The sequence below is a fragment of the Pteropus medius genome, unplaced genomic scaffold (genome assembly GCF_902729225.1).
Source record: "Pteropus medius unplaced genomic scaffold, Ma_sr-lr_union100, whole genome shotgun sequence".
NCBI lineage: Eukaryota > Metazoa > Chordata > Mammalia > Chiroptera > Pteropodidae > Pteropus > Pteropus medius.
The window spans coordinates 5,642,130-5,654,266 of record NW_024340696.1 but is presented as its reverse complement, the minus strand read 5'-3'; the positions used below and the strand labels follow the sequence as shown (position 1 = coordinate 5,654,266).

Here is a 12,137-nt window from a genome sequence, read left to right as displayed (position 1 = left end):
TTAAAGGCCCCTGCCCCAACTCAAACACTATGGTTAGCAGTAAATCTTAAAACAACTCATTAAGAAATCCCAGTGTGAATTTCTTACAAAGTAGGATGGAATTACAACTAAATTTAGAACTGAGACAAATTTTCTTTGCTTTCTTCCCAAGTCTGAATTGCTTTCAGTTTTTTTTTTTTCATAGCTCAGAAGCCATTTTTATTCACGATGGGCTGTGTGGTTTTCTCAAGCAATTTCTTGGCTAGAACTTCAGCAAAATGTGTAAACTTGTCTTTTCTTTCACTGTTCAGCTCCCACACTTGACAAACGTTTTCTGGTAATATGTATATCAGGCAAATAGCTGTTTCAAAGTCAGATTTGGAGGCAGTGCTAATGGTAGTAGCAATTTCTAAGGGGCCAAATTCCAAGGAATAATAATATTTTTCACTCATACACCCTCACTCTCTAATATGGCATAATGTGTGAAATGCTGCTGGGCTGGCTTATAGAAATGCTAGCAGAAATCCAGTGAATGCTAGAAGAGAGATATACTTGCACTCTCCAAAGCCATTTCAATTTTGTTAACTCTTTTTTTTTTTTTTTTAAATTAAGTTTATTGGGTCAATTTTGTTAACTCTTAACTGGACTGTATGGTATTTGACAAACAGCCCACTATTTTCTGTTTGACATTATTTTAATCATCCATTGAAGTCTGAATGCAAGGCACTCATTCATGCAGATGCAAAGCCAGACAGTAGTAGTAGCATTTTACATTTTTCCAGCAAAGTTTTCATCCAAAGGCCTCAAAGGGCATGACAGGTATTAAAACACTCCTATAGAAAGAGGGGTAAGTCCTCAGTTGAGGAGAATCATAGAGCTCTGGGAAATTACATGAAAGGTTAGGTCAACTTCTCACTTACAAATATCCAGCAGTGAAGCTGTGATTAAATTCTGTTTCCCTATTGGTTCTATGGGCAGCTCTCCAGGTAATAATGCAATCAACACAGATGCTCTGGGGCATTGGGTCCTTAATTCTTTCCTAAACTGTCCGGAACTAACTGTTCCACAACAAGTATTTATATTTTCCGCTATAATTTGTGGCCTTATAAGTTTTAGTCAGCAATTATACAGTTTCCATGCTTGTCTCCTCAAGATAAAATTTAACTACGACTAAGTTTCTTTTCTTTGACCTTTTCTTTCACTGTCTCTCACCATCTTTATCTGTAATGTTAGTGTTTCAGAAAACATATTTTTCATTTTTACCTCATTATTCTCATTAGTCTAATGATTGTTACATGTATTAATGCAACTTGCTTGGGCCAGCAAATAAAACATTCATGGAAAGAAGAAAATCTCAACTTCCGGCAGTCCACTGTAGAAAGAAGGCAGTCTTGCTGAAGGCTGAAATTTGTAATCTCTTCTGATTGACTTTCTGAGGAAGAAAGGTGACTCAGAATTGCTGATGAGGTTAATTTTCTAACCGAAGACTGGTAAATGTCAACAGTGACAAAATGGAAGTCCCCAGTATCTTAGCACGCATTCCTGTTCATTAAAATTTCCTGTGTGCAAGGCACTGAGCTAGTGCTAAAGGTGTCATCCTGATTATTTCTTCCTACAAGTAGCTCAGTACACAGGGGCAATGGCAATGAGATATGCATGCCTTATTTTCAAAGATTATTCTGACTGGTAGTCACAAACTGGATAACTAGTTAATATACAGTACTGGTGGTAAACACTTTTTTAAAAAAAATAACATGGAATCATCCTTACCTCTTGGTGTCACACCTACATAAACACCCATATACATGAGCTTACACAAATAATGACACCCTAATCTAGCCAGTTTATGTAGTTGTCCAACTAATTATAAAAAGAATTTTGAGGATATGATTTTGCTTTTTTAGGGAAGACCATCTGAACTTCTCAATGTTATCTCATCAGAATTATGCTTTTAAAAGACCAACACCAGCATACATTCCTACGATCCGTCAAATAGTAGTGATATCTTACAACAAAGTTGTTCATTTTTTTTTCTTGTATGCATTACCACTAAAAGTACAATCTTCATAAAATTATAAATTGCTTTACTAGATGTTATATATATATGTGGGAGAGAAGAGAATTTCCACTTCTTTTTCCTGATGGGCAGTTCAGAATGCAAAACTGGCTCACTTGGATGATGACTAAAATACTTGGTTTTATTATAATGCCCTAGGCTTAGGGAAAGATGCTGGTGGGGAATCCTGCAGAGCGGAGGCTGGAAGGAGGATTCTTTTTCCTAGAGCTTCAGAGGCTGCCAGATAGAGGGAGGATGTTGCAGGAGTGGTGGTTGGAAGGATGGAGGACAAAGGTTAATAGGTCAAATGAAAGGAAAGAAAGGCTGAAAAGAAGGCAAAAAAAAAAAAAAAAAAAAAGGAGACTTGGGGCAGATTGTCTGTGGGCAGAATAAAGACCGGGAGATGGAAAAACAAGGGAGATCCATATGAGATGGCTAGAATGGGGAAGAATGGCTTGAGATAAAGGCTAGCTTCTGAACTGGATTAGCTTAGGATGGGGAGAGGGGTTGTATGGCATTATGGAGTGTTAAATATACGTTCATTAATGCTGCACCTGTTTACACAATGGTAGCTTGTATAGACTTTGAGGAGTCTGGCTTAATTTTCTCTAATGGCCATATCTTTAGCTAGATATTGCCCCATCTTGACCATGTTTTGCACCATGCTGGGAGAGCATCACCTTTCGGTTGTGCACTACCTTTAACTACTGTTGGCATGCATCGACTGTCAGATTCCCTCATTTGTAATGTCAAAAGTCCAGGGTTACTTTTCAGTCTGTTCCTGGTTTTATGGAATTTTTATTAGTCTAGATTATTTATATGAAATTGACTCAAGTATTTATATTTATTCATAATAAGCTATCACCAAAGATTATTTTCCATAAAGTAGAAAATCAAATCTAGTTCAGAACAAAACGCCTAGCACAGTGCCTTGCACATAGCAGTATTCAAGAAACAGTTGTTGCGTAGATGAGTAAACAATGTTACCACTGAGAAGGACATTCTGTTTGATTGGCAGTGACTGTACTTTTGAATTTACTCTGTGGGAGTAAAACATTCTAACTTGGTATAATCACTGAAGATGGCAGTGTATAGATTAATTATAGTTTACAATGACTATTTTTCATTGTATTAAATTATGTCATAAAGATCAAATAATTTCTTCAATAAAAAATTATCCAGAAAGCTATTTTTTATTGAAGTTTGGGGGGTGTCAAGGCCATGGGATGAGGCATTTGGCCCTACTCTGTAAAAACTACATTGTCCCAGATCAAAGGTTTCAGTCCTAAAGAAGTTATCATTTTACCCACAGCTCCACAAATAAATGTATTTGATAACATTGATAACAGAAGTTTCTTTACCAACTCATACTCATTTCTCCCAGGAATGCTTTCATCATCAAGGCAGAGGTTACTGTGTATTTCACATAGTTGTACAAAAAAAATATTGTCTAAATGATGCACTGACAAAATAATGACAAGCATCTAAGAAAATGCAGATGCGTAAAATTACATGCACTTCTGTCCTCAAAGCTATTACCACTTTTGATTTAGTAGTTGAATCCAACGACTCAATAATTGAGATGACAGCTCCAAACCAAAAATAGATATTATACTTCTCATTTTAGACCCATGCAATTCAAATTCTCCAAATATAACGCTATTTATATGGAAAAGTTTTAGGTGGGTATTAGGTCACAAGGGAGGCATGAGTGAAGTAACACCATGCTGTTATTGTTTTTGGCATGTGAGCAAGAGTGGACATCAGGCACCTTGAAAAATCTACATGAAAAGCAAAATTTATCTTTAACCTTACTCACTTTCCTTTCTCTATCCCTCTTCTGTTTTTGGCAGTCCTTCTTCTCCATTATTTATTTCCTTCATTTATTCATTCCATTCACTCACTCAGCAACCAATTGTTTTTCAAATAAGAGTAAAGCACTTTGCCAGTGGTGAAACAAAAATATGAAAAAAAGGGACCCTGATTGAGGCAGTTACTAATTTTGTTGTGAAGAGAAGTCATGTCCAAGCATTAGCAGAGTACAAAGAAGAACATGATAAATGCCATTTAATGTATTTAAATGTAAGAGCTCACAGGACGTAATGTGGCCAAATTCTTTGCCAATTGAGATAGATCTGCCTTCTCTTGAAGTACCCCTTCTTCTCAACCAGAGGTTTGTAACTGTTGCGTCACATGAGAATCATCTGCAGAGTTTTAAAAAGTCTTGATACTTGGGCCAAATCCAAGTCCGGTTAAAAAATATCTCTGGAGAATTGACCCAGATATTAGTACTTTTTAAATGGGCTATTCCTATGTGCAGCCTAGGTTGAGAGCCATTGTTCTAAATATCCCCTTTTCTTTTAAATATCATGTTACCTAAACTTTAATGTTCCTTTCCCACATTACCATGGAAAGAAGCAGAAAAAAAAAATAATAACCTCAGGGACAATATTCACTTTTCTCATTTTCTTAACAACAACAAAAAGCCCCACAAATAAGCAAACGAATAAGTACAAAGCAACAACAGCAAAACTGTTCTATCAGATAGGAAGTTAAAAACTACCAAAAAAAAAAAAAAAAAGGAGAGATCCTGATAATCGGTGGGAGTAGCAGTAAAGCAGCGAGCAAAGCATTTCTTGGCCTGTGGTATAGTTTGAGAGATTTGGGAAAGAAATGTGATCATTTGCAGAAGGTGAGATTGGGTAGGTTAAAACTATCTGGTTAGATGCAGAGGTCTTGGACAAAGGAAATGGAACAGTAGTAGGAGGTTTGATTTATTTTCACAACAAACCTTAGTATTTATTCCAATAAATTTCACAATATTAGATCAGTGGCCAAATTATTTTTTTTAGGATTTGTAATAACAAAAAATAACAAAACAAAACAAAACACAAGTCATAAATTAGAACTCAGAATCTGACCCTTAATATGATGGGTGGGTGTGGGAGTTAGAGAAATACCACAAAGAGCCCCCAGTTTGGCCGCTGTTATGAAATTGTGAAATGTGTTGGCACAGATACAAAAGGTCTACTGAGTGAAACAACATAGAAGAGATTTATTTAGAAGTGTTCTGTTTATATCCAGTGCCTAAAAGCATCTTTTCCACGTTCTTCCTTCATATTATTGATAGTGAGGTAGATTAGAAAGTCTAGGGATAGAACAGACCCACTTCCCAACTCTGTTTCCTTTCTAAGCACCTGTGGGAACTTGGGTTATAGTTTAATTCACTGGGCTTCAGATTCTTTATCAGTGAACTGGGGATAATATCTGTTTCAGAAAGTTGTGGAAATTAAATAAAAAACAAAGAATTAAGATGAAGCTCTTAGTAATTTCAAGGCTTTCCTCTTCTTTCATTTGCCTGTTGTTACTGCTGTAATCTCTAAGGCCATTCAAATTCTTGCAGATGTAGAGAAGGTACAAATTTTATATGACACAAATATGCTAATGGTAAAAGTAAGTTCTTGGGGTGGAGGAGGGGGCTGGATCTAACAAGTCTACATATGATAGAGTCTTCTGCCATGAATAAACTTGCTCAAATCATTGAGGGTAAATGGCTAAATATTTTCAATACTCTGTTTACTGATGGATGAAGTCTAACTATAGATTAAGGGTGGCAAACTCTAAGGCTAGCAAGGCCCTTGCAGATCTGATATTGGGGAAGGACTTTGGTAAACTGGAGAGTGAACATATGCTCTCTTCAAGGGGCAGCCTCTCTTTATGTCCAGGTGGTTGTTGGCATGCAGGCATTCAGGCTCAGTTCCTGCCAGATTTGATTTTTCAAGAAAGTCAGATCCGTATTTAATGTAAAATCTTCCAGTTTTTAAGTACTGATGACTAATTTCATTCTCTTTCAACATTAACTGGGCCAAACAAAACACATCTGAATATAATCAGCATGCTACCAGTTAGCAATCTTGGGATTTTGAAGGTTCTCTTTACTGGCAATGTCTTCTACTCTATGAGCCCCAGAATAGTTGTTACCAACTCGCATGATGGTTTTACCCTACAGATTAGAAATACTCATACTCCTACTTCCAGATGAATGTTTCCTGTTGTTAGTGTTTCAATGCCCATAATTAATTTCACCTCCCAGGCAATTCTTATGCAAACAGCCACTTGTTCCAAAGTTAAAATCAATTATATTTCCTGTTACTTGCTAAGTGCATAGACTTAATTTTCTGCATGTTAATTTAATCTTTATTTTTTATTTATTTATTTTTTTTTAACACATCTAGTGGCTGGTTTCAATTCCCCAGGGCCCAGTTTTATTTTGTGCCAATTTAGGGAGGTAAAAGTTTAATCAACTTTAACATTTGTAAAGCTGAATATTTTATAAATAGCTTGAAAGAACACAGTCTTCCATCCCACCTGTTATGGACTGAATTATGTCCCTCCAAAATTCATATGGTGAGGCACTAACCCCCAACCAATGTGACTATATCGGGAGATAGGACCTTATAAGAAGCTAATTAAGGTTAAATTAAGTCACAAGCTTGGAGCCTGTAGGGCTGGTGTCCTTATAAGAGGAACAGATGCTAGGAGTGTGGGTGCACAGAGAAAAGGCCATGTGAGGAGACATTGTGAATGTGGCTATCTGCAAGCCAGGAAGAGACCTCTCACCAGAAATCAACCCTGCTGGCATATTGATCTTGGACTTTCTGGCCTTTAGAACAATGGGAAAATAAATTTCTGTTGTTTAAGCCACCCAATCTATGGTATTCTGTTGTGACAGCCCTATCAAACTAATACATCACCTACAACTAGCCTGATGTCTTTGGCATCTGATGTCTTTGGGTTTTTAGGCTTCTTAAAAATTCTAGGCATTCTCAGAGAAATCCCACTTTTAGACTCATTCTTCTCATCTGACTGCCCACTCAAGATATGGAAATTTCTGTATTTCCAACTAAAAGAGTCCCCATTGTGAGAAATATATCAAACTTTATATATAATGGCAGAATATAAACTATTAGTGACTCACCCATAAAATGTGAGATAAAGGAAACCAATCCTTTTCCCAAGTTTTAAAACTTCTCCTTGTTTGTCAGATGCTCCTGTGAGTCTCACTATGCCTACTTTCTTGAGGCTGGAGAGCCACTTGTATGCATGTTCATCATTTCTTAAGACATCTTCAAAATCCAAAGAAGGTAGCTGGAGCTCTGAGCCCCAGTACTGACATTCTGTAAATTAAAAAAAAAAAAATGAAGAAATTAGATGGGATTATATTATTTTTACATACTGTGATGACCTCAGAGAAGGGACTGGTGTAGGCCTTTGATTTGTCATGGAATTTACTAAATTTTTATCATAGTACAAATGCCTAAGTTACCAAATTTTCTTCCCTGGAGCCACGCTAGTCTATTATGCCTCCTGCTTACAACTGTGCCTAACCCACGATGGGTAATTTTTATACGACATTTATTGAGAGAATGTAGTTAAGTTTATGGATGGCCCTTGTATTCTTTATTCCTTTAGGGACTCTCTGCCTGGACACTGCTTAGAAATAACCCTGAGACACTATGTGTTTTAATGGCCAAATCATATTGTTCAAATCCAAGAAGATGATAGAATCAGAAGGTTGGACTGGAATATCATATGCCTATTCCTGGGGATAGGGAGAGTGTTTGCCATTGTAGGTACAGTTCCTTCTTTCTCTTATTTCAGCTAAAAAGAAGCTTTCTATGGAGTCAAATTGATCTTTGGAATCAGCAAAAGCTTGCCATGGGGAAGAAAAGATGAAAGGTGTGGTTCTGGGGTGCATAGACCCCTTTGTGACAATGCCACATGAAATAAAGTCAAATGCTTTCCTTAGCTCTCTGGTTCCTCATGATTAAATGCTCATGAAAACGTTTACTTGCAAAAACAGAAAGGAAAACAAATGTAAAATAATTTGCTTGCAAACTAGGCTCTCTCAAAGGAGGTGGAACACAGAGGAAATGTAATTTTGCCAAGGAAAATAACTCAGATATTGACAACTACATTCAGGAAAGACCTAACTCTAGCTAATCCATCTGATTTCTTCTTCTTTTTCTTTTTTTAGGAAAGAACTGGCCTTTAGAAGGTAAACCTTCCTAAAAAGTGACAGAAGGAGAATTTATGATCTCAATATCATCTGAGCAATGCCTTACTTTTCTAACTGAGGAATATATGTCATGTTACAGAAAACCTTAACCACCCCCCACCTTCCCTTTTAAGAGTGAGAAATGAGTCAGTGTTGCCTTGTAGTAGTTGTAGACTGGAAATCATTTTCTCTGTTGTCAACGTGGCTGTTTTTTGCAGAAACAGGTATTTCTTAGGAGTCAGATAGTAGCTTTAGTAATGAAAAGATACATGCAGGTATAGGAAGTCGCTTCCTGCCTTTATACCAGATAGTTGCATAAGGGCATTTGCATAGTAGGTGTGTGTATGTGGGAAGACCTAATCAGACTATAAATGCATATGTTGCCAAAGTTTCTGGGTTATTAAGCATAACAGCTTGCATAATGGGGCAGAACCTCTGGGGCCTAAATTGTAAACTATAAATTAGGCCTATTAATTCTTGTGGCTGCATTAATTCTTTCGAACTATTTTAATGTTCTTTAGTACTGAATATATTACACAGGCCCAAGTTACTTATTGCATCTTCTCAAGAATTTGATCTTATATCCAGTTACTGATTCCTAATTTCTCATTTTAACTCCTCCTTCTCTTTCGGTCTAATGAAGAGATATCGGATCTTATCATCTATCTAATGATCCTTCTAGGGTGCCAGCTACTCTTTTACATGCATAATGTTCCCCAGGTCTGTCCCTCATACCTCAACTCCTTCTTCTAAAATCAAACAAGGTTGGTTTTATATGAAAGAGCCTCTTCTCAAAAAGGCAATCTATTGGGCTTTGTTTTGAATGTTGGTTTATATGGTCATTTGCTTTGCCATCCCTTTTGTTTTTTTGCATTTAAAGTTTCTAGATTGTAATATCTGATACCAATAGAAAAGTTCTGCAAAAACGAGGTGATGAATGTCATACATATTACTTATTTGGCTGCCTAATTAGAAAAGTCATTTGGCTACCAGTTAGGAGAAAAATTCCCTAGGCAAAACAACAGTATTAAGGATATAAATAAAAAATCACCATCTCCTCTTTCTAAAGCTTACCTCTTAGGTAGACTATATCTAGAAACTTAAAAAATATTTAAAACAGCTTTAAGCTTATTGACCCCAAATGAAAATTATAGTTCCATAGAGTATTAGAGGTAGATATGATGTTAGAGACTCATCTGGCATTTTCACATTGGCTTTATGACTTCCCATTGCCATTAGTTCTCACTATTGAGCAAAAAGATTATCTAAACCACAGTTGAGGGGTCTTCTAGTTCTTGGACACTATGATGATCTGGTTGAAGGCAGGTTTTTCTATTACCGTGTAGACTGCTAGATTAGTATTTTCTACATGGCCCTCTGCAGCAAATGTGCTGTCTTTATTGCAAAGAGTTAAATAATTGATGAACTTTTGTTGTAATATCTAGAAGAAAATCTTATGCCCTATTGAGAACAAACTAGCCCAGCCTAGAGAGTAAATATGGTCTAGACTGCAGTATTGTCAAATAGAACTTTTGAGATGATGGGAATATTCTCTATCTGTACTCTCTAGTAGCATAGCTACTAGCAACAAATGGCTATTGAGACTTGACACGCGGCAAATGAAATTGAGAACTAAATTTTTCACTTTACTTAATATCAAATAATTTAAACTTAAATTTAAATAGCCACATGTGATGGTACTGTATGAGATAGGACATGAATAAAGAGTATGGAGGCAAAGAGACCTGGGTTTAAATCATTGTTTACCTCTTACCAGCTAGTTTTTTTTGGATCTTCTCTGAGCCTCTGTCACTTAATTTACAAAATAGCCATAATTATATTTACCTTGCAGGTCTTTTGTTGATTGTGAGACTGTACAAAGAGCCTAGTACAGTGTGTGGCACATAATAGACTAATAATAACAGTAATATTAATAATAGCTAATATTTGCTGAGTACTTTTTAGGTGTCAGGAAAGTGCTGGGTGTTTCTCATATATTATTTCGTTTAATGTCCACAAAAATGTAGGCAATAGATGCCTTAATTATTCCCATGCAATAGAGAAGAGAACAGAAATCCAAGACATGTAGCTAATGATTTGCAGAGCTAATAGTCAGATTCAGGTGACTGATTCCAAAGTCTGCAATTTTAACAACTACATATAAAATAAACATTTGATGCCTTGAAATACTGTCATCACATGTATTTTCATGTCCTGTGTCTGAATGTCCATAACTTATTCTGTTGCTTATGAAAGAAACCTACTAGATAAAAAAGAAAGCAGGGCAAGCTACAATTAGGAACACTTTGTCTGAACTTGTTCAAGCATGGATGTTTAAAGATAAGCTTTGGCTTCTAGTCAGGATTTTAAGTGCAGAAAAAACATTATGGGTGGGTTACATTGCACAACACTGCAACAACATTGCTATTCACCTTTTGTGACATGAACCAAGGCTTAAAAATCAGCTAGGTTCTTTTCTTTAGTTTATGCCACTGTATTTCAGTGATCCATGTCAGTTTGGTTTTACTTAAGGCCATTATCACTTTCCAGGGAGTTTTGAAGACCGTGAAGCAAAGAAATATAATAAAGAGAGATTGAAAAAACATTTTCACTAGATGTAGATGTTTTTAAAACTTTGAGTTTGTATTTTGGATTCAAGAAGCATCTGCTTAGAGCACTGTGTACATTTGTACACATCGATAGCATGTTTCAGTGGATTTTTGTTTCTGCACAAGTCACTTTCCCATTCTAGAATAGCACACATACAACAACATGCTCTCGAACACACATGCATACGCATGCAATACCCTCTGTTTTAAAAATACAAAATGAGTTAGATTCTTTTAATAAATACATTACAGTTTACATGTGTAAAATTAATCATATTCACACAAAGATACTCCAGTATAAAACAAGGCTATCAATACCATAGACAGCATATTATGTACTATAAATAATTCAAATTTACTAGATTTTACTATCAGAGTGTGGTAGCAAAGATTTTTAAGTTCTGCAAAGTTTACAATTTTCCAATGATAGCTCTCATTTTGGTGTGCCGTGACAGGAGCTTTGCAGAAATTAGTGACCAAGAGCCGTAGCTGATTGCAGAACATGAGTCACTTTGATACTGTTATGTTAAGTATGACTTTCAGAGAAAGTACTGTGACTAACCAGTTTCAAATTTATCAAAACATCTAAAATATAAAACACTCACATTTTCATGAACAATAAACTACATTTTATAAAATCTACCAGTAAAGTAATTCTATGATACCTACACAGAAACCTTACCATTGAAAATGTAATTTATAAATATTTCCAGTCTTTTTCAACTGGAAAACATGACTACTGGGGACCCAAAAGAGAACACATTTGACTAGAGTAAATCATTTGTCAGACAAATACATGAAAAGCAAATTTAAATATCACACTTGGTCTGAATATATAAACAGTATGGAATATGATGGAATATTTAAGGCATGAACCACTCTGTCTAATTTAACTTACAGCCCTTCTAATAAATACTTCTTTGAACATGTGCTTCACACATCATAAAGTTTAGGAACAGGCTACATATTCACTTTCAAGGAACCATTTGTACCAGATTTCCTTCTCGGGGTTAAGCAACACATTCCTGGGTCCTAAATTGTATTTCAAGAAAGGAAAAGACCCAAAGAAGCTCTTTAGTTCAAGATTCATGAGTGCAGCATGATCAGTTGCAATGTGCTATTTCAAGAGTTTAGGACTTTCTGTCCACCTGCACTGAACTGTGCTGTTGGCTCTGAAATAGCTAATCTGATGTTCTGGGTACTAGCCAGTCTCTTACTATCTTTTCCCACAAATACCTTGTAGGACTCTAGCCAAAACCAAAATCTGATCCCTAGTATAGGAAAGTACCTGAGTGAACATATGGCTTTTATTCTCTTATCTGTGCTATGGGGATCCTGCCCTCTTTGGATGTTCTTTTACTTCTCGTCTAGTGAATTCTATATGCCTCTCAAGATTCTGGTCACTTGTCCTCTCTTAAATTGAGATCTGACCCTG

General features: G+C 36.1%; 1 protein-coding gene and 1 long non-coding RNA gene across 4 annotated transcripts in view; one reads left to right on the top strand and one right to left on the bottom strand.

Annotated features, from left to right (window-relative positions):
• LOC120605094 (uncharacterized) overlaps positions 1-8,547 on the top strand; it is a 147,093-nt gene extending 138,546 nt beyond the window's left edge. For all 3 annotated transcript variants that reach the window (XR_005653525.1, XR_005653526.1, XR_005653522.1), the window contains one exon: positions 8,073-8,547. This is a non-coding gene — a long non-coding RNA (uncharacterized LOC120605094). The remainder of the gene's footprint in view (positions 1-8,072) is intronic.
• The window catches only part of BBOX1 (gamma-butyrobetaine hydroxylase 1), a 62,485-nt gene that overhangs the window by 18,151 nt on the left and 32,197 nt on the right, over positions 1-12,137 (bottom strand). Inside the window, exon 4 of the mRNA XM_039866017.1 lies at positions 7,014-7,212. Coding sequence (XP_039721951.1) covers positions 7,014-7,212 — 199 coding nt within the window. The remainder of the gene's footprint in view (positions 1-7,013; positions 7,213-12,137) is intronic.